The sequence below is a fragment of the Ceratotherium simum genome, chromosome 2, assembly GCF_057802395.1.
Source record: "Ceratotherium simum simum isolate JZ-2026a chromosome 2, ASM5780239v1, whole genome shotgun sequence".
In the NCBI taxonomy this organism is placed as follows: Eukaryota; Metazoa; Chordata; class Mammalia; order Perissodactyla; family Rhinocerotidae; genus Ceratotherium; species Ceratotherium simum.
Genome location: NC_141901.1, coordinates 7,771,429 through 7,799,404, shown reverse-complemented (window position 1 = coordinate 7,799,404; position 27,976 = coordinate 7,771,429). Strand labels below are relative to the sequence as shown.

The following is a 27,976-nucleotide window of genomic DNA, read 5'->3' as shown; positions in this document are numbered from 1 at the left end:
GTTTTTTTTTCTTTTTCTTTTTAATCAGCTGATACCATGAGAGCACCATTTTAGTACAACTATATCTTTTGCAAAGTAGGGGGTTTTAGTTGATATCTATGAAAATAGTTTATGTGGGAAAGAGTTTGATTGCTCAGAGGGCAGTCTAGAACAGCTCTCTTTTCTAAGATGAACTTGGAACCTTCTAGAAGCCTTCAAATGCACAGAAATCTTGCTTATCTTCCTCTTGCATTAGAAGGAATTGGAGCTGGGATAGGGTCAGGAATACCAGTAGTAGCCCTGTGGCCCATCAGGGAAGGGTAGGGGGCGGCTTTCACTACACAGATATGGTTCGTAGCTGTGAGGGCAATGTTGCTGCAATGGAGGAACCAGAGCACTGTAAATCTACTGTGTGCATCTGACAAGCCATTAAGGTCATTTTTTATTTATAGGAAAATCAGGAAAATGGCCACAAGCAAAGCCAGAAAGCTAAAGAGTTTAAGTATTCTTGCAAAGGGAGATGTGGGTTTTTCTACAATTCGAGTTTTGGTGGCCTTGAATGTTCGATCCCACTGGGTCAAGATGGCATTTCTGGCTCCTTCCCATTTCCCTGGGCCAGTCAAGCGGAACTGGTACGAGGTACATGGGCCAAAGAAGACGGTCAAAGCTAGGCGTGGATCCATCAGGAGCATGGAAAGCAGGTTGGGTTTCGCGTTCATATAGGTCAGGAGTTCATCTACGTATGTGATATAATTTGTTTGTAAAGCATTGTAGTAACAGAAGCCAAACCTTTATAAAAGGAAGATTGGGGATAAAGGGGCAGACAAAAAGATAAAATAATGATAACCTTAGAACAGTAAAAGTGCCAAAAGTAAACAATGATGCTGCAAAATTTGGAATGACTTCTGTATTCTTCCCTCCATGCCCATAACTGTCTAATGGTCTCATTGTATTATTGAAATACAAGATGGGTTCCTTGAAAAGAGACTCTATACACACGGAGCTCCAAATGCTCGTAATGCATCTAGTATTACTTTAGTTCTTCTGTGAAATGATTAGCAATTTCTAGAAAAAGAGATCTTACATAATTTTACTATTCCTAAATCTTTCTAAAACTCAATTATTGTTAGATTTGCATAATGTAAAAAGCCACAAATATCAATAGGATGGAATTCCCTGTAATGCTGGTATTAGTCTCTAATGTCCTTGACTGGCCTATGTGACAAGAAGCTTTTACATTGCATAGCTCAATTAATTATCTATGTTATCTTAGAGTTCCATAATGGAGATCAAATCATATTTCAGGTTGAAGATGAAGAAGAAACATTTCAAATGCTTTTATTGTTTTGGGATTTAGCACTTTGACAAGGATAGAAGTTTGGAAATATGATTTTAAAACTTGTTTTTCTGCCACAGAATCCCCTCTTTTAAGTGAAAATTTATAGCAAGGTCCAAAACAGATAAACAGATAAAACCAGAGATGTTTTAGGTGGATTAGGAGTGAGCGTGGGGGGCCCCAAGACTCCCTCCCTTGCTGGCCATCTCCCTTCCATTATCCCTGGCCCTTTAGTGGTAGTCAAAGAACAGAGCACAAGGGGACACCACTCCTCCAGAGAAGAGGTTGACAAACTTATTGTGCCAAAGGCTAGACGGTAGATACTTTAGGCTCTGAGGGCCAGACTATGGCCTCTACCTCACCTATTCAACTCTGCTGTTGTAACTTGAAAGCAGCCACAGGGGATATGTAAATGAACGAGTGCGGCTGTGTTCTAATAAAACTTTATTTACGACCACTGTGATTTGAATTTCATATAATTGTCACATATCACAAAATATTCTTCTTCCTCTTCTTTTCCAACCATTTAAAAATGTAAAAGAGAAAAACAGGTGGTCAGCAGATTTGGCCTACCGGCCATAGTTTGCCAACTCCCGGTAGCCGTCTGAATTAAGACAATAGAGCTGAATACAGATTTGTGAATGAAAGAATGAGCAGACTCTTCTAGTGTCAGAGGATAAACATGGCAGTTTGCCTGCTGATTGTGAATAAGGCATAGAATACTGTATCTGGTAGATGAGGGTTAATTGAATTTGATTTAGAATCCAAACTCCATGTGGTGCTAGCTAATCATGGTCTGAAGTGATGATTTTGGGACATGGAAACTTCTCAATTTCCCTTTCCCTCCTCTCTCCTTAAACGACCGATCCTAGTTTTTTTCTCTAAGCCTCAGGTGCTTCTTCTCTCTCCAGTGTAGCTCACCTCTCTTTGCTGTTGTTTTACCAATTTCAGTTATGATTCAAAAGGGATGCATAAGTAGTTAACTTACCCACTGGGCTTGTTTTCTTTTCTTGCATTAACTTCCTCTATCATGACACTTGGTGGTGGTAACTTATTCACACCTACAAACAAACAGAAAATGCAATTTAACTTTAGAGGAGCGTGCGCACTTAACCGCTAAGCCACGGGGCCGGCCCCAATTTAACTTTAGATCTAGGTGCTTACTTGGTGGGTAAAGATGCCTTTACTGCTCATCTTTTATTTCTAGTAGCCAGATACTCATCTGTTCTTCTGGCAAAAATGTTAGCAGCCTATGTAGACTGGGTGGTATGCTCCTGGTAATAATACCACCAGCTTAAAAGAGAAGTATCTGGTTATCTCGCTAGTTATTTGATATGACAGAACCTCACAACTGGTTTGACTGAATTTTATCCCTCAATTGATTGAACTTTTGGATTTTAACTGAACCAGTTGATTCAGTCAAAATACCAGATAGATACAGCTTACATTTTTTGACCCTTCATTTATCTTTTGTGCTGATAATGGTACAAATTCATTATGATAGTGTAATTCAGTGAACAATAGAATGGATGCTGCTTTTAAAGATTCTATTGTTTTAGATAGGAGCTGGGGATGGTCTGAAGATTTCCAGTATCCAAAGTCCCATGGCAAACTGAAAACATGTGCCCAGCTGTTTCTCATGCACTTACCTTTCAGGACACGAACAGCCCATCGAGCTTGTATTTCTCCTGTGGGAACTTGGGAGCCAATGGGTTTGATGAGGCCAATAATGGCCAGGGTTGATTTTTGCAGATGTGCAGGGAACATGTACTTGTATAGCAATGCCTGGCCATCTTCAACTTTCACTACAGTCTCATCAAGAAAAGGGAAAGCAAAGGTGTATCCAGTGGCAAAGACAATGATATCGATGGGCTCTTCCTTTGGGGTGTTGTTAAATATGACGGAGTTTTCCTTCACCTCCTTTACACTTGGCTTGATGAGCACTTTCCCAGTGATGATACGGCCTGGGAGCTCATCATTTATCACAGGCTCTTTCATCTGTGTCCTAAAGAAAAACATGGACAAGGAAGAGAATTGCCAGTGAACAATGCAGTCAGCCCTCCCTCCTCGTTCCCTTCCGCTCTTCATTCTGGGACTCTCTGCTTGTCTAGGCAGGAGGTGCCAATCTTGGGAGAAGTTACCTCTGTGGGAGAGGATTCATGAATGCCCAGAAAGGATGATGAAATGTGCTTATCATTTAGTAGAGTTTGGAAGACTGAGAAGGCAGTCAGAGCTTTCTCTAGCTCCTGTTTCCCTTGCTGAATTTCAGGATTCAGCTATCACTGTCATTGTAGAGATAGCTGAATGCTGAAGGACTACAAGGGAAACCAGGGACTTCTATATCTGCTGAAAATGGCTGATGCTCTCTCCTCCTAGGAAGCAATTGTATAAGGAAAACACACATGTGTTTAAAAGGAACAAGGGCAGAATTATCTTTTTCTGGCTATGCCTTTGGAATCACTAAACAAATACTTTGTGAGATGATTTTAAATAAGTCGAGCCATATTTGGCTTATAGTGAATGCAGAGAAAGAGACAGTGTGATAAAATGGAAAGAGCACTGAGATAGGAAGTGATAAGGGTGGCTTCTTGTCTAAATGTCTATACTTAACAGAGCTTGCGAAAGTCATTTGGTCTCTACAGGCTTTCTTTTATTCATCATCAGTAAAATAAGGATACTAATACTTGCCGTCCTTAGTTCCTTGGCTAGGATGAAGAGCACATGAAATAGCATATATGCAAGAACTTTGGAAATGATAAAAGATTAACTAAATCTAAGAGAGAAGGGATTATCATTCCTCAGGCTCCTTTCACATTTTCTAGGTTTGATGGGATTAAGTCAAATTCTTTATAGTCCCATGAGCTGCCATCCAGGCTAGATAAAGCTTATGGTATAAAAAGCTCTGGTGGAAAGAGTCAAAACCCATGAGGGGCTGGAGGTAGAAGAGGGTAGGTAAGAAATAAGGAAGGAAAAGAGGAGACAAAAGAGGGAAGGGGGGATCAGGGTGAGAGGAAGGTACACGAGAGAAGGATGAAGAGAGCAAGAGGAAAGAAGTGCCTGTAGTAGGAAGGGGGCTGCGTGCCATCTCTGGTGGCTTGGGTGCCACCTGATCCATGCTGGTCCAGAGTGAACTCTGGAGAAAGATCAGACAGGTTGTGCACCCTGGTAATGGAATATCATTGTACAAACAGTGAATGAGGAGGTAAAAACCATTGATTCTTGTTGACGGGATGAGCCATAGGTTGTAACTAAAAGGACAGACTGAAATCAAGGTCATCTTGACAAGGGCAAGAAGACACTCCGATTAGAGATCGCGACAGGCAACAATGGGAGTCGATTTTTCCCACACAGAGAAACAAGGCAAGTGTGTTGCTTTTGTCAAAAGAGTCATAGACAGATCATTTTCCTTTGATTGCTGCAGCTAAGGCTTAAGCAACTTACTTTCCAAGGTCACAGAGCTCACTTAATACCAAACGAGCTTGGGCAAGTGACTGAACTTCACTAAGCCGCAGTTTACCCATAATAAAAGGGAGATTACAATGATATTCACTTTAAAGGCTATTGACAAGATGAAAGACACAATTTCACTTACCGAGAACTCCAAAACAGTTAGCTATTATGATCAAGTAAATTTGTATGAAGTTTTCCTTCATATCCAGTCATGTTGTTGGGTAATTGCCTAGTTTGGATATGCCACTGGAAGGACTGAGGCTCCTTCTTCCTAATAGCCCTTGGCAGATACACTGTATTTACCTGTCTTTTGGAGCCAAGCCATAATTTGCATGATTGAACCAGCTGTTCATCTTTTTTGCCATCAACCAAGTCACAATTGGAGTTGGGAGACAATTTATGAGCATGTTCTGAAATCGAGTTGTGAACAGCATGTCCCACGGGTACCCTGAGTCAAAGACTCGGCTGATCACCCATGACCCTTGAGTGGTGCTGAGGAACACCTGGAAGCAATCAAAGAGGTCACTCAGTTTCATACAGTGAACAGGGCTGGCCTTGTGAGACATTTGAGAAGTTTCATGAATTGAATGGCACCAAAAAGTCTGTCACTCTCAAAATACATCCCTGACAGGATAGTTTTGGCTCCCCTAACTCCTATATTAAAGTTATTCTTTTGAGATGATGGTTTGAATATCTAGAGTATTAAAACATCTTAGGGCTTATTATTGAGCACTTAGCCTCAGTGCTAGACACCATGATAAATGAGGTACTGTAGCAAGACGTGGGGAGCTTACAGTCTCCTGTAAGAAGACAATGAACAGGTGAATGAACAACTTTGTACATTAATAATTGTGGGCAGTAATAACAGGGTATGGCAGCAATTGAAAGTTGTCTATAAAGGATTTCAACAGAATCCGTTGTTTGAACTGGGAGTACAATTGGTTTTGGTGAAATTTTTTCTTTTTTTTTTTTTTTTTACAGATTGGCTGTTTGAGTTTACCAGCTGATTGAGTTCACTAAGCTAATAATTGTTTTGGTATCTATGCAATAGGAGTGGTCTATATAGCTGTTTAAAAATTGAATGATTTAGTCAACCAATGTATCACTTTGCAGATACAAAACAACTGATTTAACAGATGTTTTTTCTCCAACAAACTTGGGCATGGTGACCACAGCTACAGTGTCAGAGTTCTTGTCATCTATTTTGTTTGGCTTTATAATGGAGCAGTATACTCTATATGGGAAATGTGGGGGCAAGAACTGTGAGCATATCAATGATTCTGACATTACTCTTATTTGCACTGAACCTGCCTCTCTGTGTCATGATGCACAATCGGATAGGACACTTTGGTAGAAATGAGTTATGTTCTAAACCAAGAGGAGTTTCTTGGTTGATATAGAAATGATAAGATGGATGCCAAAGCATATTTTCTGATTGAAGAAATTTGCAAATGATTAGAGAAATAGAAATAATAATATGCTACCCACATGTGGTGATCATAGTGGATGGGACTGTGTTAATTTTGTTTCAGGACCTCCTTTCTTTTCCTTCAGGATAACTCCACAAATTGCTCAGTCTCTCCAAATCAATCAATCAATCAATCAACGAATTGATTGTTGAGTCCTTTGTCGAAAGTCCCATAAGGGAATATCAAAGTTATACACTCCCAATCCTTTTTCTTCATAGCTATTTTCACGCTTGCCATTATTGATCTAATAATTTATACTTATTTACTTAGCATCTATTTTCCCCATGACTCCATGCTCCCTGATAGCGAGATTCTTGTTTTGGTTGTTCTGTTCTACAGTGTATCCCCAGCGCCTGGTACAGCATTGGACACATCAGAAGCCAACAACTAATATATATCTGTTGGCTGAATGGCTTTCAATGAGCTTATAGCACAGTTGGAAAGAAAATGTATACTATGCACAGTAATTAGATATACTGAGAATTAAAAAGTGCCAACTGAGGAGCGTAAACAACAATTATTACATAAATTCTTACTTGGGGTGAGATAGCTGAATGTAAATGTAAATTATAAAGAGAAAAGATCACTGCAGAAGGGAGGAGTATGGTGTCAGCAAAGGGGAAAACAGAGACACGGGAATTGCAAAGGGCTGAATAGACCTGTCAGGCTGCAGTTGATCATCGTGTGGGTAAATAGTGGGAGATAAAGTTAAAATGGCAGATTTGGATCAGAATATGGAGAACTCTAGGATGCAAGGCTAATGCATCTGCAATTTATTATTATTATTTTTTAGGTAAGGGGAGTTAGAAGTTTTTTAACATGAGAGTGTCATAATGAGAGCAGTCTTTTCAGAGGATTTTTTTGTTAGTGGTTGGGCGTCTGGATGGATTATTGTGTGTGGGTGCATGGACTGGGGGTGGGGTGCAGGGATGTGGGGTAGAATTAGGAACAGGGCTTTGAATCAAAGAGGTTGGATTTGAAGACTGGCTATACCACCTGCTAATGGTACCATTTTAGGCAGGTTACTTAACGTCTCTAAGCCTCAGTTTCTTCATCTGTAGTCAAGGATACTAATAGTACCTACTTCAGTGGCTTGTTTGATGATTGGTTGAGGTAATGCAATAAAGCATATAGTGAGGTGCTTGGCACAGAGTAAGCCCCAATAAATATTAACTATTTCTACAATTATTATTAGGAGGACAATGCAATAACCTTCGTGTGAGGTGGTATGGACCTGATGATGGTGGTGGCAATTGATAAGGAAAGAAGGGAGCAAATGGGAGATCTTAGCAAGGAAAAACTGCCAGGATTTTCTGACCTATGGGACTGGTTAAGAAACAGACATCTCCCATACCTCTTGTTGGATAACTGGGAAAATGAGAAAAATAGGAAGAGAAGTGGTTTTGGAGGAAAGATGACACCTGGAATTTGCAGTAAAATTTATGAACATTTAAGAAAAAATTACTTTAAAAAATCTGTTTTGTTTATAGGTGTGTGTTTTAGACATTTTTATTCCTGATAAAGGATGAATCCTTTATCATGGTGTCATACACTGTTTGCCTGAGGCATACATCTTAAGATAAAGTGCTTCATTAAGCAACATCAAGAATGGTACCTTCTCTGCCAGGTGGCTGGCCTCCACAGCAATGTCTGTGCCAGAATTTCCCAATCCAATCACAAGAACTTTCTGGTCCTTAAATATATCTGGATGTTTATACTGTCGGCTATGAAAGTACTGGCCTTTAAAGGTATTTATACCTATAGAAAAAAATAAGAAGTCAAATAGAGAATTTAAGGGGTCAGTGAATGAAACATACATATTGTTCAGTTAATAACTGAATGATTGACAGATGATTTAGGTTCTTTTTAATAGCATACTCGATTTTAAGAAAATCTGAACTATGAATACATGACTTTACATGATACAGAAATCAGTGAGTGATTATTTATTTAGTGGAGTTGCTTACTCCATCTCAGTAGATAGGCCTCTAGTTTTATTTACTAGATGTTTAACTACTAAGTTGAAATATTGTGGCATAAAGACTTATTAAGCGCAGGTGCAAGGAGTCAATACCATTTAAAGGTTGCTAGAAATCAATGGGACAGTAATAGTTTATTTACTAATATTTGATTTATTTAGAGCTTTTCACAAGCAAGGAGCAAGAGCAGAGAAGTTAAAGGGAACTATGAGTCAGTGCCTCCACTCAATTCAGCAAACTTTTTTGGACACCTGCTATGTTCCTGGCACTACGCTAGATGATACTGGGGAAATAAGATAAATAAAATGTGGTTCCTATTCAAAAAGATCCATGTGGGTTGGGGAAGTTTACTGATAGTTCATGTTGGTGACTCATGGTAACTCAGGCTGTGTTTGCCGAGTCAGCCAGGGTTGCCTCAGAGAAAAAGGGATTATGTTAGTTACACTGGGATTAAATCTGCTGTTCTAACTCGATAGGATATCTCAGGCAGTTGACGCCAAATCACATCGAAACATCAAATGAGAATGAAGTGTTTTGGAGAATACGCTCAAGGTTTCATAACATAAGCAAAAGTAATATGGGCTATAGAAAGAACCCGTTGTTTTCCAGAAAAAAAGATAAGATATCTAGATTCTCAGGGGATAAATATGAATGCCTGTGGCAAGTAGCCTTATCAACACCTGGTAACTCTTCAGTTCATCTTGACTCATATGAAATATGACATGAATCCCAGTTAAAATCCAACCACAATCCAGAGCATTTAGAATTTAACAATTCTAAAGTTAAAATAGTAAGTTTTTAGTAACTTTGCTAAGTTAAAATAGTAAGTCAGCACATGGGTCCAATGTGGATCAGAGAACTGCTGAGAAGGGAGAACTGGACAAGTTTAACGAGAATCATGCAGTTATCCCTGGATGTTAGATTATTTCAGATTCTCTCTGGATCAGGCTCTTTTGGATCACAAATGGACAAAAATGAGACTCTGTGGCTGAGTCTCCCATCAGACGAACACTTTCTCCTCTTATATTACAGGAGGACAGAGCAAGTACATTTATCAGGTGAATGTGGTTGTGTTAGTCAACACACCAGAATGTATATATCTGAATGAATAAAAATAGTCACCTTGGGAAGTTATACGTTTATTCTACCTGTGATACCCATTATTTTTACTAAGCCTGTTTGGACATTTTCTTTGGAATTGCCTCCAGAGCTCATGACACATGTCTTTGAATATCTTCAAAGAATTTGAAATTTTGTAACAGTTAACGACTACCCCAGGGAGTATGCACAGATTAAGCAAGTCTGCTTTGAGGCAGAGAGGGAGATGGTGAGATTTGGAGGATTCCATTTGAAGTCCAAAGTCACAAAATTGTAGAGCTCAAAGCCTCCTTAACAATCATCTAGCCAGGGATTTCAAATGGCCAATTGTTGGTGGCTTGTAAGATGAAGATTGAGAAGGACTATAAGTCCTGTAGAGCTCTACTTGCTTGATTTGTGGTGTATGCTGTTGGGTAAGTGGGTGGCCCAAGCCTCTCAATTTATGGGCAAAAAAACAGAGGCTTAGAAAGCTTAAGTGGAAGGCCCATGATTATTTAGCTTGTTAGTTGTATAGCCTAGAATCTATATCTCCTGGGTCTCAAGCTCACCCTATTCAAACTGAGTATCTTGGCTCAGTTGCTTTCAGGGTATGCTTTATCTTAATCTGACCTGACTTGAGTGACACCTGGGGGGCAGATCCAGGACCATTGGAGATACATGAGTTTGTTGTAAAATGAGTGTTGATATTACCCCAGGTCATATGTAGATTGTGATTCCTCCACTGGACTCCTATAAAACTCTATTTATTCCTTCTATAAAGGCTACATGTTTTCTTACCCACTTCCATATTCTTAGTGCCTCATGCAATATACCATAGGTGCTGAATAAATGCAATGTACTCCCTATGCCATGGAACTTTCTGGATTCTTGGAGTGATCCTGTACCACGCACTCTTTCCTGGGAGTTTGGAGTAGCTAGCTGCTCAGGGATTTTCTCTGCAGGCAAGAACTGACAAAGGATTGGGTTGTCTTGTGGATGGTGAGAGTTCATTGTTGAATGTGTTCAAGCAGAGGCTATTAGAGACTCTGAGGGATGTTGGAGAAGAGTTTCCTGCATTGGAAAGAAGACTGAATTTGGTGCTTTCCAATTCAAGGATTCTCTTCTATGGCAGTTTTCAGGATATGCTTTATCCTAACTTGACCTGATTTGAGTAACCTCTGGGGGCAGATCAAAGGCCATTGGAAGTATGTGAGTTTATTATATGAGCCTTGAGATCACTCCAGGTTGTATTTAGATGATTCAGAAAAAAATTTCCTAAAGTTTTGACTTTTGAATCCTTACTGCCGATGAAATAAACCAAACCATTGCATTTTCTATTCCGAGTTGTAATCCAATTGAAATTTTGCATAAATTAACATGAATCATGGTTGCAAAAGCCAGATAAAGAAACTGAGACCCAAAGATGTCTTAACTTGCCTCCCAAGACTCATCTCCCTGTTAACGATTGACCCAGTGCCATAAACCTCTGATCTAGCTAAACCTGTATAAAACAAACAAACAAAAATCAAACGATTTTTTCCTTCTTTCACTGATTGACCATTGCGGCCTCTAAATTCCTCTCTGGCTATGTGCTGCTGCTGAGGCTAGCAACTTGTGTAAGCATCCCATGTCTTAGAAGACTTACTGAGTGCTGCCAGTCACTTAAGGAGGAGCACTGAATTTCAGTGAAGCGTAAAACTGCTTATTAGTTATTCATTCTACTCTTCCATACTAATAGATTGTTTGGAACAAATGAAAGCCAAAAACGGGCCAGAAAGTGTTGGTTAGAAAAAAACCCCTGGTACCTCACAACTTTAACTATTTAATGGAGGAATCATAGGAATTCATTCCCAGACCAATCCAGTAGGAAGCTGGCTCCCTTGAGACAAATGAAGGTCAGTTGCAGAAAATGCTATACCTGGAAAGGAGTCTAGCGGCAAAAATGGGTTAGTGAGAAAACCAGTGCAGACCATGACAGCATCAAAGATGGCAGACTGTTGCTGCGTTTCACGCAGAGTGATCACCTCCCATTGGCCGGTGAGAGCAAAATCTGGGCGTTTTGTTACACTGCAGACTTTAGTCTGAAAAAAGAATCACAGACATGATTAATAATTGTCAAAGTTCCAGTAGGGGCTTGCTGACTGATGTGCCAGTTGACATTTCAAATGTTCTAGAGCCCAGACTATACATAGGTAATAAGCATAACCCTAGAAATCGAATTGGGCTGTCAGATTAATCATAATTTCCTGGATGGAAGTATTCTAAGCTTAGAGACGTAGAGGGGTATTTAAGAGAGGTGGTGAGGTCCAAAGATTTTAAGTGATTTGCTCAAATTCTCACAGTAAGTGATAGAATCAAGATAATAACCTTGGTCTTCTGTTGTCTTCATTATTCTTTCTGTTACATATATTTCTCATAGAGTTGTCTCTTTCACAACAGTTCCATTAATAGAGAAATGGGTAATATATAATTGAAAATATAAATTTGGTCCCAAGTATCTTAGCTTGTGAAAATTCTTATAGACTATGTTGCTAGAGAACTATTGAAAAGCGCTAACTTTATGGCCTGAATTTTTTGGGAGTAGTCCAATTTCAAGTAGTCTATTTTTTGTTCTCATCAAGTACATATATGTCCATGGGTACTAGGTTCTGATTCAGAAAATATATAATATAAATGTACAAGTCAATTTTAAAAGCATAAGTGCTCCACAGATCAAGAGACTTTCTTGCCTTTTTTTCTTTTTCAGTTTTCATACAAGGCTTCTCAGGTCCTTCCTAACTGGTTCACTGTTTGGTTTACAACATTTGAAGTGCTTGTTGGATTTCTACATTTGTATTAGCAGCTCTGCCTTTTTAAAATATAAATTTTTGATTAAAAACCTTTCAAAATAAAGTTTATTTTCATCATAAAAATAATAAATGTTCATCAATGAAAATCTGGAATGTATAGAGAAGAAGGAAAAATAAAACCTCTCACAGGCAGTTGCTCGTGTGTGCTTTCTTAAAACTTTGGTGAACATCTAGCTTTTTTTTTTTTTTTTAGTTATTTTAAAAAAAGCTTGGGCAGCATGTAGTAAAGAAAATGCTTCCGATTCAGGAATTCTGATGTGTTAAAAAATATTTATGTGTATTATATCCATTCACTATGGTAGTGTTTTATTCTTACTGTATCCCTTGTGAAATAAGGAAGTGGGATAAAATACTTTTTGGAAAACTGGAGTACTTTTATTTTTCTCCAGTTTTATTGAGATATAATTGACTTATAATATTGTATAAGTTTAAGGTGTACAATATAATGATTTGATATATATATATTGCAAAATGAATGCTACAATAAGTTTAGTTTCAACATCCCTCACTTCACATAGTTACAATTTTTTTCTTGTGATGAGAGCTTTTAAGATTTACTCTCTTAACAATTTTCAAATATACAATACAGTATTGTCAACTATAGTCACCATGCTGTACATTACATCCCCAGAACTTATTCGTCTTATAACTGGAAGTTTGTACCTTTTGACTGCCTTCATCCTTTTCCCCACCCCACACTCTCCACCTCTGGCAACCACCAATCTGTTGTTTCTATGAGTTTTTTTTTTTAAATTTCACATATAAGTGAGATCATGCAGTATTTATCTTTCTCTGTCTGACTTATTTCACTTAGCATAATGCCCTCTAGGTCCATCCATTTTGTTGCAAATGGCAGGTTTTCCTTCTTTTTTAATGGCTGAATAATATTCCATTATATATATAACATACCACGTTTTCTTTATCCATTCATCTGTCGATGGACTCTTAGGTTGTTTCCATGTCTTGGCTGTTGTAAATAATGCTGCAATTAACATGGAGGTGCAGATATCTCTTCGAGATAGTGATTTCATTTTGATCAGAAGTACTTTTAAGGTTGTGAATATGAATCTTATTTGCTACTTATTTTAGTCAATCTTTCCATTCATATTGCTTTCTCTGTGTAATACCCTATGAATTCCTTACCATCCCCATCTCTGATAGGGAGGTAGATAGGAGAAGGGGAATGCATGGATTTTCATGTGTTTCTTGGAGAAGAAGGAAAAAAAGGAAAAAAGAAAGGATATATTCATTTACCTATGTCTTTCTACCTTCCTTCTGTCTCTGTCCTCTGAAATGGGAAGGGAGGTGAGTAGGCCCTATAAGAAGAACAATACTCAAAGATTTTTCTATTCCGACAGATATCTAGAAAAGATTGCCTTCAGATAGTGAGGTTTTCTTGTGTATGGGCCATTGCACATGTCGATTCCTATAAAGGGATGGTCAAGAAGAGAGGACTCAGGGGCTGGTAGGAGTTAGCAATGTCTCTATGTGCAGGCATTTGGCCCAAGCTGAAAATGTGGTTTGATATTTTTAGGTCTCTTTGGATACTTGGATGTAAGTATGGCAAATTAAAATTTCTTTTTTTTTTTTTTGTGAGGAAGATCAGCCCTGAGCTAACATCCATGCCAATCTTCCTCTTTTTACTGAGGAAGACCCGCCCTGAGCTAACATCTATTGCCAGTCCTCCTCCTTTTTCTCCCCAAAGCCTCAGTAGATAGTTGCATGTCATAGTTGCACATCTTTCTAGTTGTCGTATGTGGGACACTGCCTCAGCATGGCTGGACGAGTGGTGCGTCTGTGCGCGCCCGGGATCTGAACCTGGGCCGCCAGTAGCGGAGTGTGCGCACTTAACCGCTAAGCCACGGGGCCGGCCCCCTGGCAAATTAAAATTTTACACACCTGAATTCTTACACAAAGTATCCACCTCCACCTCCAGAGGGTGTAAGTACAAGGGGAAAAGGAATCCAGCCAAGCGTCATCTGTCTCGCCAGTTCATTATCTCATCTAGAGAGCCCAGGGCTAGGCTATAGAGAGATAACAGAAAACAGGTGGGAAATACTTCTTGACTACTATTCCATGTTTCATGTCTTACCTTGAATTGAATGTATTTCTGAAGGTTGAACTGGTTTGCGTACATCTTGAGATATTCCAGAAATTGAGAATGTGGCAAATAGTTTGGCCAATCTTCTGGGAAGGGAAAGTCTGAGTAACAAGACATCTCCTTGCAGCTGTTGGAAACCACAGACTTGTAGATGCTGGCTCTGCCTTCTTCAACATCTTCCTGTACAGTGTGTGCACATGAGCACATGTGTGTGCATGTGCGTGCACACATATGAAAGAGATGTTACAGTTAGACATTTCAAACATTGATAAAGATTAAGGTGACCCTTTCTAATGAGATTTGTTATAGAAATGGTGAACACTGGACCCTACTATGAATTTCATGATCAGAATTATAATCTTGTTCATTACGTGCTAACAAATAAACCTGGGATGAACTCACCTGTTCAGATTCACACGGTATCACTGGAAAGTACAGGAGAATATGGAAATAGACCAGAACCAGGAAGCAGCACCTGGATGAGGGACAATTGCTAGGTACTTTGGTTTCACGGGGTGTTGTTGAAAGGATTGTGGAGAAGAGGGGTTCAGATCATGAAGGATTTTGAATCTAAAGTTAAGGAATCTGGATTTTAAGGAAGGTTATGGCAGTCTTCTGAATGTTTTATCATGGAAGTGATTCATGTTACATTTTGGAAAGATAATTCTAGTTCTACAAAAGATGAATTAGGGGGATCTGGAAAGGAAGGAAGGAGGCTCGTTAAGAGCCTAAAACACGATTCTCCATGATTGCTAATGAGGGCCCATTAATTTAAATTGAATGAAATAAAAAATCTAGTTCTTTAGTCATATCAACTACATTTTGTAGTACTTATGGCTGGTGGCTACCTTCTTGGATAGTAGAGCTTTAGAACATCGTTAAACTTGAAGCAAGGAATTAGGAGTTAGTTTAGTGTTGGTTTGATTTAATTAAAAGTGATCAAGGTTCAGGGCCGACCCCGTGGCTTAGCGGTTAAGTGCGCGCGCTCGGCTGCTGGCGGCCCGGGTTCGATCCCAGGCGCGCACCAACGCACCGCTTCTCCGGCCACGCTGAGGCCGCGTCCCACATACAGCAACTAGAAGGGTGTGCAGCTATGACATACAACTATCTACTGGGGCTTTGGGGGAAAAAATACATTAAAAAAAAAAAAAGTGATCAAGGTTCCTCCGGGTTTTAGAAAAAAAGAGAATAGGAACAGCTGTAAAGAGCTGTAATATTGAGAAATGAGAACAAGCATCAAGGGAAAAATTATTGTATAAGGAGAAAAACACCATTATAAACATTTTGGGGTCAATTAGGCCAAAGCTCCCTTCCTTTTCGCTGGCTTCTGAGAGCATCCCATAGTAAATAATACTTTGTTAATAGTGTCAATTTTTTTTTTAATTTATTTTTTTTCCCCACAGCCCCAATAGATAGTTGTATGTCATAGCTGCACATCCTTCTAGTTGCTGTATGTGGGACGCAGCCACAGTGTGGCCGGAGAAGCGGTGCGTCGGTGCGCGCCCGGGATCCGAACCCGGGCCGCCAGCAGCGGAGCGCCTGCACCTAACCGCTAAGCCACGGGGCCGGCCCAATAGTGTCAATTTTGAGACGAAGTCAAGATGGCAGCGTAGGCAGACTCTGAACTCACCTCCTCCCGCGGACACAGCCAATTTACAACTACTCGTGGAAAAATTACCCCTGAGACAGAACTGAAAACTGGATAAGAGGAACTCCTGCAAAAAAGGACAATCCTAATTGAGGTGGAAGAGGCAGAAACTCCCTTCTGGAGAGGAAAAACACCGCCTTCACAAGATGCAGCGCCTCACGGCCGCCCGGGAGCAGCCCACATGTACGCAGCCCTCCCTGGAGGAGTGGGCCCGAGCCAGGGAGCGCCCCTGCTGTGGGCATTGTGTGGACCCAGCACAATCGAGACGAGTGGCATAATATCTGACTTTGCCTGCTACTAAAACATTGGGGAGTACCCCCAGAAATGCTGGTTCATAAAGAAATTAAAACTGGCTCTTAAGGGGCCCATGCGCAAACTCACCCGTTTCAGAAAGCAACCTAAAATCACCAGAAAGAAAGGTACACAGTGCTTTGGTGAAAAGAGACTCACCTAATAGGCCCTGAGTGCATCTCAGTGAGAGGTGAGACCTCTCCAGGGACTGGGACATTGGCGGTGGCCCTTGTTGTGGCCTGGTGTGGGCGTGCTGACACAGACGCCATTGGAGTTCTCCCTGGGGCTTGCTAGCCCAGGTCTGCCCCACCCGCTAGAGCACCGATTTAATCCAACTCAGCCAGGGCAGGCAGCCCACACTAGCGACTGGCCCCACCCAACAACAAGCCCTCAGGCAACTTTTGGGCCTGCATAGATTGGTGACTGGATTCTCTGATGCCTGGCAACTAAGCCGATTTCAGTGGGGCAGGGCGTGCACAAGGAGCAGGTGGAGAGTGTGGGGCAGTGGTGGAGTGTATGGGGCTCCCACCGTGGAGAGACTGGGTCCGCTTTGGGAGGTTGAGGCACGCACACAGGACAGGACTGTGTTGACTGTGTGTGTGGACCTGTGGGCAGCAGGGCTTGTCAGCTGCAGAAGACTTGTGCTTCTCAAAGACCCACATAGGGGGTTTGCCCCACCTTCCAAAGCCTGAAACAATTGGGTGCTCCCGTGCCTGAGGCCAGCCCCACCAAGCTGCAATCCTCAGAGAGCTGACAAGAGACCTAAAGGCTGGAGGCTTACAGCAATTGTAAGGCCCTGAGCCTAACAACCTGCCACGCTGGGAGCCTACTCACTTAAAAGAAATACTGCAACACAAATGTGGTATTAGAACTTGCAGCCAACTGTGTTGGGGCTCCCCACAGCTGATAAAGACATTGAAGGGCCCACAACAACTACAAGCAGCTGAGCATTACAACAGCTGGCCAGGAGCATAACTCGGCCTCCCTGGGTGCCTACAGGGAGAGCAAACAGGCCACAACAGAAGGACACACGTAGCCCACATAGGGGTCAACCCTGGAACATTGAGAACTGAGGGAAGCACATGGCAGGCCTCCTAAGCCATCACTTACATAAGGTCACCTATCCAAGAGCAGGAGACGTAGCTGACCTACCTAATACGTAGTCACAAGCACTGGGAAAGAGGCAAAACGAGGAGGCAAAGGAATACATTCCAAGTAAGGGAACAGGACAAAACCCCAGAAAAGGAACTAAGTGAAACAGAAATGAGCAACCTACCTGACAGAGAGTTCAAACAAGGAGTGTTAAGGATGCTCACTGACCTGGGGATGAGAATAGATGAACTCAGTGAGAATGTCAACAAAGAAATGGAAGATATAAAAAAGAACCAATCAGAAATGAAGAATACAATACTGGAAATGAAAAATTCACTAGAGGGACTCAAAAGCAGAGTAAGGGATACAGAAGAATGGATCTGTGAGCTGGACAAAAGACTAGAGGAAATTACCCAAGCTGAACAGATAAAAGAGAAAAGAATTAAAAAGAGTGAGGACAGTCTAAGGGACCTCTGGGACAACATCAAGCACACTAACATCCGTGTTATAGGTGTCCCGGAAGGAGAAGAGCGAGACAAAGGGGCAGAGAATCTATTTCAAGAAATAATAGATGAAAACTTTCCTAACCTAAGGAAGGAAACAGACATCCAGGTACAGGAAGCACAGAGAGCCCCAAACAAGATAAACCCCAAGAGGCCCACACCAAGACACATCATAATCAAAATGTCCAGAATTAAAGATAAAGAGAGAATCCTAAAAGCCACAAGAGAAAGTCAAGTTACATACAAAGGAAACCCCGTAAGGCTATCAGCTGACTTCTCAGCAGAAACCTTACAGGCTAGAAGAGAGTGGCATGATATATTAAAAGTGCTAAAAGGGAAAAACTTACAGCCAAGAATACTCTACCCAGCAAGGTTATCATTCAAAATGGAAGGAGAGACCAAAAATTTCCCAGACAAGCAAAAATTAAAGGAGTTTGTCACGAAGAAACCAGTGCTACAAGAAACGTTAAAGGGACTGATTTAAGGGGAAAAGAGAAGACCACAAATAGGAAAAATTATCTATTTCCATGATAAGAGGGTAACGGATACAAATGCACAAAAAGGAGGTTAGATATGATATCAAAAACATAAAAGGAAGGAGGAGGGGAGTTAAAGAGTAGAGCTTTCAGACAGAGGTCAAACTAAAGAGACCATTAATTCTGTATAGAAGAAGAAAGGAACAGAGAAGGACTACTAAAACACTGAGGAAAAAAAAAGTTAAAAAATGGCAGTAAGTACATACTTCTCAATAGCTACTTTAAACGTCAATGGACTAAATGCTCCAATTAAAAGACACAGGGTGGCTGAATGGATAAAAAAACAAGACCCATATATATGCTGCATACAAGAGACACACTTCAGACCTAAAGACACTCACAAACTCAAAGTGAAGGGATGGAAAAAGATACTCCATGCAAATGGCAATGAAATGAAAGCTGGGGTAGCAGTACTCATATCAGACAAAATAGACTTTAAAACAAAAACTGTAAAAAGAGACAAAGAAGGGCATTACATAATGATCAAGGGAACAATCCAACAAGAGGATATAACACTTGTAAATATCTACACACCCAATGTAGGTGCACCTAAATATATAAAGCAATTATTAACAGACATAAAAACAGAAGTAGACAGTAACACAATAATAGTAGGGGACTTTAACGCTCCACTTACACCAACGGATAGATCATCCCAACAGAAGATCAATAAGGAAACATTGGCCTTAAATGACACACTAGAACAGATGGACCTAGTAGATGTATACAGAGCATTCCATCCAAAAACTGAAGAATACACGTTCTTTTCAAATGCACATGGAACATTCTCCAGGATTGATCACATATTAGGCCACAAAACAAGTCTCCATAAATTTAAGAAGATTGAAATAATACCAAGCATCTTTTCTGACCACAACGGTATGAAACTAGAAATCAACTATAGGAAGAAAATCAGAAAAGCCACAAATACGTGGAGATCAAACAAAATGCTACTGAACAACGACTGGGTCAATGAAGAAATCAAAGAAGAAATCAAAAAATACCTGGAGACAAATGAAAATGAAAATACGACATGCCAGAATTTATGGGATACAGCAAAAGCAGTTCTAAGAGGGAAGTTTATAGCAATACAGGCCTATCTCAACAAACAAGAAAAATCTCAAATAAACAATCTAACAATGCACCTAAAGGAAATGGAAAAAGAAGAACAAACAAAGCCCAAAATCAGTAGAAGAAGGGAAATAATAAAAATCAGAGCAGAAATAAATGAAATGGAGACAAAAAAAACAATAGAAAAAATTAATAAAACCAAGAGCTGGTTCTTTGAAAAGATCAACAAAATTGACAAATCTTTAGCTAGACTCACCAAAAAAAAGAGAGAAGGCACAAATAAGTAAAATCAGAAATGAAAGAGGAGAAATTACAACAGACACCTCAGAAATACAAAAGATTATAAGAGACTACTATGAAAAGCTATATGCCAACCAATTTGACAATCTGGAAGAAATGGATAAATTCTTAGAATCATACAACCTTCCAAAACTGGATCAAGAAGAAGTAGAGAATTTGAATAGACCAATCACCAGGAAGGAGATCGAAACAGTAATCACAAACCTCCCCAAAAATAAAAGTCCAGGACCAGACGGCTTCCCTGGTGAATTCTACCAAACATTCAAAGAAGACTTAATACCTATCCTTCTCAAACTCTTCCAAAAAATTGAGGAGGGGGGGAAGCTCCCTAACCCATTCTATGAAGCTGACATTACCCTGATACCAAAACCAGACAAGGACAGCACAAAAAAAGAAAACTACAGGCCAATATTGCTGATGAACATCGATGCAAAAATCCTCAACAAAATACTAGCAAATCGCATACAACAATACGTTAAAAAGATTATACACCACGATCAAGTGGGATTTATTCCAGGTATGCAGGGATGGTCCAATGTTCGCAAATCAATCAACGTAATACACCATGTTAATAAAATGAATAAAAATCACATGATCATCTCAATAGATGCAGAGAAAGCATTTGACAAGATCCAGCATCCATTTATGATAAAAACTCTGAATAAAATGGGTATAGAAGGAAAGTACCTCAACATAATAAAGGCCATATATGAGAAACCCACAGCTAATATCATCCTCAATGGGGAAAAACTGAAAGCTATCCCTCTAAGAACAGAAACCAGACAAGGATGCCCACTGTCACCACTCCTATTTAACACAGTACTGGAAGTCCTAGCCAGAGCAATCAGGCAAGAGAAAGAAATAAAAGGGATCCACATTGGAAAGGAAGAAGTGAAACTGTCACTATTTGCAGATGACATGATTTTATATATAGAAAACCCTAAAGAATCCACCAGAAAACTTTAAGAAGTAATAAACGAATATGGTAAAGTTGCAGGATACAAAATCAACATACAAAAATCAGTTGCATTTCTATACACTAACAACGAAGTAGCAGAAAGAGAAATTAAGAATACCATCCCATTTACAATTGCAACAAAAAGAATAAAATACCTAGGAATAAACTTAACAAAGAGGTGAAAGAGCTGTACACGGAAAACTATAAAACATTTCTGAAAGAAATTGAAGAAGACACAAAGAAATGGAAAGATAGTCCGTGCTCTTGGATTGGAAGAATTAACATAGTTAAGATGTCCATACTTCCTAAAGCCATCTATAGATTCAATGCAATCCCTATCAAAGTTCCAACAACAATTTTCACAGAAATAGAACAAAGAATCCTAAAATTTATATGGAACAACAAAAGACCGCGAACAGCTAAAGGAATCCTGAGAAAAAAGAACAAAGCTGGAGGTATCACACTCCCTGATTTCAAAATATACTACCAAGCTATAGTAACCAAAACAGCATGGTACTGGCACAAAAACAGATACACAGATCAATGGAATAGAATCGAAAGCCCAGAAATAAACCCACACATCTATGGACAGCTAATCTTTGACAAAGGAGCCAAGAACATACAATGGAGAAAAGAAAGTCTCTTCAACAAATGGTGTTGGGAAAACTGGATAGCCACATGCAAAAAAATGAAAGTAGACCCTTACCTTACACCATACACAAAAATTAACTCCAAATGGATTAAAGACTTGAATGTAAGACCTGAAACTATGAAACCTCTAGAAGAAAACATAGGCCCTACACTCTGCGACATTGGTCTTAGCAACATATTTTCAAGCACCATGTCTGACCAGGCAAGAGAAACAATAGAAAAAATAAACAAATGGGACTACATCAAACTAAAAAGCTTCTGCACAGCAAAGGAAACCATCAACAAAACGAAAAGACAACCTAACAATTGGGAGAAGATATTTGCAAACCATACATCTGATAAGGGCTTAATCTCCAAAATATATAAAGAACTCACGCATCTCAGCAACAAAAAAACTATCAACCCAATTAAAAAATGGGCAAAAGACCTGAACAGACATTTCTCCAAAGAAGATATACAGATGGCCAACAGACACATGAAAAGATGTTCAACATCATTAACTATCTGGGAAATGCAAATCAAAACTACAATGAGATATCACCTCACGCCCACCAGAATGGCTGTAATTAACAAGACAGGAAACAACATGTGTTGGAGAGGATGTGGAGAGAAGGGAACTCTCATACACTGCTGGTGGGAATGCAAACTGGTGCAGCCACTATGGAAAACACTATGGAGATTTCTCAAAAAATCAAGGATAGAACTACCATATGATCCAGCTGTTCTACTTCTGGGTATTTATCCAAAGAACTTGAAAACACCAATTTGTAAAGGTACATGCACCCCTGTGTTCATTGCAGAGTTATTCACAATAGCCAAGACTTGGAAGCAACCTAAGTCCCCATCAAGGGACAAATGGATAAAGAAGCTGTGGTATATATACACAATGGAATACTACTCAGCCATAAGAAACGATGAAATCCAGCCATTTGTGACAACACGGATGGACATTGAGGGTATTATGCAAAGTGAAATAAGTCAGAGGGAGAAGGTCAAATACCGTATGATTTCCTTCATTAAGTAGTAGATAATAACAACAATAAACAAACACATAGGGACAGAGATTGGATTGGTGGTTACCAGAGGGGAAGGAGGGAGGGAGGAGGGCGAAAGGGATAATTTGGCACATGTGTGTGGTGATGGGTTGTAATTAGTATTTTGGTGGTGAACATGATGTAATCTATGCAGAAATAGAAGTACAATGATGTACACCTGAAATTTATCCAATGTTATAAACCAATGTTACTGCAATAAACAAAAAATTAAAAAAAAAATAGTGTCAATTTCTAGTTAACAATAATAAAAAGCTGAATTTGGAATATATACTGTTTAAGATAAGCAGAGATGTGCATACTACATACTGTAAAGATTTCCAGAAAAATTGTTCAAAAAAATTTAAAGCATTTTCTAACGACACGTTTAAGTAACAAAGAGTAATGGAGATTTACCGGAACTGAATAAACCAGGGAGCCATGTATTTTGTGGGACCTTAAAACAAATGAACAAACAAACAAAAAATAGGAAAAAAGAAAGACAATACTCTGTTTTGTCAAACATTGAAGGCCGTTGTGCAATAATGTACCACAGGTGTTAGCCGAGGAGAAACTCAAGTTTAGAGTGGAAACAGCCCTTAGGGTGGAATCCAAGACCATCTTTTTGCTCTTGTTTGCCTTTCCTCCCACTGGTTGTTCTCCTGGAAAAATACAAGGTCTGTCGTGTTTAGCATATATTCGGAGAGTTCGGGTCCAGGCCACCTCTGAATGGTGTTTGCGGTCCTGAGCCCTCCTCTCCCGAGTTTGCCTCAGTGAATAAGCAACCTGCTCCAGTGATTCCCAGGCCTTGCTGGGACCCCCAGCTGCAGGCACTCTTGGCAGTCTCTGTGTGGGTCTGCCAATCGCCCTGGCACTCTGAGTGCGGAAGCACATGCCTCCTGAGAATCGATGGACCACTTAGGGGAAAGATTTTTTTCCTTTGTCTTGAAGGGAAAAATGAGTGATGGGGAGGAAGGATGGACTATGGAGAGAGGGAAATGAATAAGAGCAGGAATGGAGGGGTTTCTGGCTTCCTGATCCACTTTGGGCCTGCAATACAATGAGAAAATCACTGCTCTCCGCTAGGACACCTGGTGGGATTCCATGAACAGTCCAGGACTTGCCTGCCCTCCTTCCTCAGCTGTGAAACAGGCTCTGGAAATGCACGGAGTGTAGTTCTTGACAGCATAGACCCCGGAGTCACACCATCTGGGTTCATATTCAAGCTCTACGTTTTTAGCTGGGTGACTTTGGGAATTTTCTTAACCTCTCTGTGTCCCAGTTTCCTCAGCTATAACTAAGAATAATATTAGTACATATCCCCTAGAATAAACTGATATGATAGTTATAATGCATTTAGAACAGTGTCTGGTAAGTTCTCAATAAATGTTAACTGTTATTCATATTATTCTTCTACACTTACCATGGAGATTTACTTTCTCAAACTTTGTGTGCTTCAGAGAGGATTATAGGCAATGGGAAGAAAGCTCTGTCAGGTTAGAGGTTTCTCTTTTCCCATTTTAAAAATAGATGTAAAATGATAAAAAGTCACTCCTGAATGGAGACAGCCTCTCCACACATGACATTCACACCTCTTTTATTATTTCCTTTCTCTTCTCCTCTCCTTTGAGCAGCCAGAACCCATTTTAGTTGGTCACCTCCTCTCCCTAATGAGAGTCAGACTCTCATTGGTGGACAGTGTCTAGTTCTTGGACCTACAGCATAGGAGAGCTGTGGAAACCTCAGAGGAAATTTGAGGAACCCCCAAAAGGATAGGGGCCTGTCAGGTGTACCCCCCCCAAAGATAATAGGAATTCAATAAATGTTTGTTGACTGTATGAATAAAAGGAAACCTACAAAGATCACTGAATTTTTAGAAATAAGACTTAAAGAAAGATTGTAGGAATCAAGCCTAAGGAAGAAATAGCTGGGGAACAATTCCTCAGTGATTTAAGGCGTAAAGTATTACACTTCATGTCGCCCCCAGTGAATCTGAAAAATATGTGGCCCATAAGGCACACAGTATGTGCTCAATAAATATTTGTTGAATAAATGAAAGGATGCATGTGCAGAGGAAAAGACCTTGATGCACATATGGAGGGACACCATTCCAGGGAGGGTTATTAAGCCCTGGAGTATGTTCCAGGGATGTGAAGGAGGAAGCTGGGTTAGTTTCTCCCAGTGTGGTATCCTTATCTCTAGACGACGTCATTGTGGCCCTCCATGAAGGCGATCTATCCTCGTCCCTTCCTGTACTGAAATTCTTTATGCGTCATAGCGAGTAACAGGACAGTTCCTCACATTTTATTTCTTCAACATTATTTTACAATCGAGGTGATCCACCTGTAGTGTTACTGACACCTCTAACCAACCTTTTGTGGAATGTGTGTGTGTGTGTGTGTGTTGGGGTAAGAGGGGGACAGGATGTCTCTAGAAAGACCCAGGAGACTCATAGCATGTTAGACCTGGAAGGCCCCTTCAAGTTCCCCTAGTTTAGGGATTTTCAATCAGGCTTTAGAGGAATCTCAAGGTAGTCCAGAGGTGCCTAAGGAAGCCTCTGTGTCGAGAGAGGGCTGCTGAGTGAAGGCAGGCTGGTTTTTCTCGCTTCCTAGCCCCTAGTAATTCAGCTTTTATCTACTTTCCAAACTGCTTCCTGTTCTCATTTTATAATGGGAGGTAATGGGGCTGGAATGACTTGTTAACTGGGCACCAACTTACTTGGGCTACTGCTGGATCACCCTCTTTCTCATCCTTTTGGTGTCCTATCACATGACTCACAGTATTTTTTCATGGCCTCTATTTTTCTTAATTCTCCACCTCCGTTCACCACCCCCACTCTTTCTTTGCCCTCCACAGACACCATATTTTCCTGAAAGAATTGAGCCCTCTGATGTGCATGTTCCTGTGTCTTCTTTCCCCTGCACCTCAAAATTTGTCTCCATGTTCACCTTTCCTTCCCCTCCAGTCTCTGAGGAAGGTGTCTCTCCTCACCTTTCCAAGGTGAATGCTTCCACTTGGGCCTACAATTCCACAGCTTCCTTTTTCTGCCAGGATCTCTTCCCAATTTGGGCTTACGTATGCAATCATTTCCCACTACCCAGATATTTTCTCTTTACTTAAAAACATATGTGGGTCTTCCCATCATGCAAACAAAACAAACATAACAACAACAACAAGACATCTTCTTCATTTTGCTCCTCATTATCCATCGCTTTCTTTTTTTTGGGAGGAAGATCAGCCCTGAGCTAACATCCATGCTAATCCTCCTCTCTTTTTGCTGAGGAAGACCGGCTCTGAGCTAACATCTATTGCCAATCCTCCTTTTTTTTTTTCCCCCCCTAAAGCCCCGGTAGATAGTTGTATGTCGTAGTTGCACATCCTTCTAGTTGCTGTATGTGGGACGCGGCCTCAGCATGGCCGGAGAAGCGGTGCTCAGGGCATGCCCGGGATCTGAACCCAGGCCGCCAGTAGCGGAGCGCGCGCACTTAACCGCTAAGCCAGGGGGCCGGCCCTATCCATGGCTTTCTAAATCGCGTATGAATCCCCTGCTCAAACATTCAGCCACGCTCCTCCTCTCCCATTATTTCTCTTACAAGTACCACATACACCAGTAAGCTATTTTATTTTCCAAGCACGCCCAGTACTTTTTCCGTACTGGCTCCCTCTCTGGTATCTCCCACTGAATCTCTTCTGCCTATTGAAATCCTTCAAAGTCCACCACGTGCCACCTCTTCCGTGAAGCCTTCCTTGGCTTTCCTCAAGTGGATGTAATCCCCACCTCATTTTCACTCCACAGCACTGTTTCTGACTTGTAAGATCCTGCACTTTTACCATCGGCCTCACAGCTCCCTGAAGGTAGGGTGAATCCTGTTCATTTTTGTGTCCCCCCACAGTGCTTTGTGCATAGGCGTTTGACCTGCCCAAGTCACACAGCCAGTGGGGCACAGCTGGATCTAGAACTCTTTTCTCTTGATTCTTAGATCAATGATTTTTTTGTGTTAATAACTAGGTGACCATGACCTATATAAGGTGTGTTTTTGTCTAGTATCCCAAGGTCTCTGCAATCACTTTTTGCTTTGACTGAGATTACTTTAACCCAATAACTCTGCTAGTTACCCCTCTATTTGAGCTGTTTCATCTTGTGAACCAACTCTCAACTCTGATGGATTAATAGCGCTTGTTTAGATTATTGTGTTAAGAAGGATTCTGAGGCTCATCAGGAGAAGGGTATCATGTTTGATTAGCAATGTCTTCAATGGGCATGGGTGTCAGGTTTCTACTATCCTATTGAAACTATACAGTTTGAGTCTTGGGAACAGATGTGCCCTTTCCCCAGTCCCCTTGGGGAGGTCTCTATGCATTGATGGTCACATTTGATGGTTGGACACATTTTCAAGATATGCAGTTCTTTATGTGAGCCAAGATGGCCTATGCTGGGAGGACTGTGACTGAACTAGCATCTTTGACCTCTCCGGAACTTTGCTCAGTGAGTTAGAAAATAATTAACTTTATTCTAGTTCCAAGTTCCACCCTTCTGTAATGGGGGAACGGGGGAATGCTTTCTCTCAGCCCCTTAGGGGATCTAAGGCCAGAATATCTGAGATCTTGCTCCTTTTCAGTATTCCTGACAGCTTTCTCCTTAGCACATTTAAGCTCATGCAAAATGTGCTTGCCCTCCAGAGAAGGAGGGAAAATAGGAGCTTTGGGGAGATCTGATGCAAATCCTTCCCGGGCTGAGCCGTGGAGCTCACTGAACACTTTTCATGCCTTGCTTCAGGGTTCAACGGCCTCAGGCAGGACCCCTGTGATCCCCCTGGGCCCCAGACCAGCCGAGGGTGGGCTGTATACTTGCCTTTCCTCATTCCTCACCCCTCTCCCCCTTCCAATCCAGGCTGGAGTCCTGCTGAGATTTGAGAATATTACTTCTCCTTAGCTCAGGGAACAAACAAGGCTCCAAAGCTCCATTCTCTACTTCTGATTGTTCTTGGCGTGGATGGGGAGTGCCGGGACAGCAGGACCTCGAGGACAGGACTCACCCTAGGCTGAGCCCTGTGTCGTTTTACTTCAGGTAGAGCAGGGCTGGACAAGGACGCGGTACAGGAAGCTCAGCCTTGCAGGTGAGGCTGAAGTGCCTGCACTGCGTTTACGCCTTTGCCCCAAATACTGCGTCTCTGGCCTGGGCTTCGGACCCCACTCCCCTTGTCCTGGGCTTTCCCGGCCTGTCCCAGCCACTGCATCCTCTCCCGCCCCTTTGCGGGCATCTTTCTTCCTCTCGGCTCTGGATAAAGTGTGTAAGGCGGCTGCCGACCTCCTGCCCAAGCTCACGTTGTGCCCTGCTTCTTTCTTCTATCAATTTCGATGTCCTTTCCTGGCATCCTGTGTAGCAGACATTTCTAGCCCCTCCCCAAGCAGCCAGCCCTTGTGGAAGAAATTCAATCTGTTTCAGCGCTGGTCAAGCCCTTTCCAACAGACGCATGGCAAAGCTGTTGAAACCCCACTTACGGTGAATCTCCACAGCCCCCCGAGGTCGTCGCTCCTCTCGAAGCAGGTGGGCTCCAGGCCTTCCTCCAGACAGCACTTGATGCAGGCCAGGCCACAGACCCCAGCCCCCACAATTGCAACTTGCTTGGCCATGTTGCCCTGCGTGGAGATGAA

The 27,976-nt window shown here is 41.1% G+C and overlaps 1 protein-coding gene across 2 annotated transcripts; it reads right to left on the bottom strand.

Moving 5' to 3' along the window:
* Window positions 1-7: 7 nt before the first annotated feature.
* Window positions 8-27,955, bottom strand: FMO1 (flavin containing dimethylaniline monoxygenase 1). Of its 2 annotated transcripts, XM_087418338.1 has the most exons (9): window positions 16,339-16,423; window positions 14,643-14,715; window positions 14,232-14,420; window positions 11,209-11,371; window positions 7,850-7,992; window positions 5,069-5,268; window positions 2,965-3,320; window positions 2,304-2,376; window positions 8-768 (listed from the first exon to the last, which is right to left on the bottom strand). In XM_087418338.1, the coding sequence occupies exons 1-9, from the start codon at window positions 16,356-16,358 to the stop codon at window positions 426-428; spliced, it is 1,560 nt and encodes a 519-aa protein (XP_087274464.1). In that variant the 5' UTR covers window positions 16,359-16,423; the 3' UTR covers window positions 8-425. The 2 variants fall into 2 exon arrangements, with proteins under 2 accessions (XP_087274464.1, XP_014638918.1); XM_014783432.2 differs by lacking the exons at window positions 14,643-14,715; window positions 16,339-16,423 and adding an exon at window positions 27,824-27,955.
* Window positions 27,956-27,976: the final 21 nt, after the last annotated feature.

Excerpts from the sequence above, each read along its gene's own strand:
- FMO1 (XM_014783432.2), bottom strand. The coding sequence starts at position 27,955 with ATGGCCAAGCAAGTTGCAATTGTGGGGGCTGGGGTCTGTGGCCTGGCC. Across the intron at positions 14,421-27,823 it reads GGGGGCTGTGGAGATTCACC|GAAGATGTTGAAGAAGGCAG; the intron begins GTAAGTGGGGTT and ends CACACTGTACAG. Across the intron at positions 2,377-2,964 it reads GGCTGTTCGTGTCCTGAAAG|GTGTGAATAAGTTACCACCA; the intron begins GTAAGTGCATGA and ends GTTTGTTTGTAG.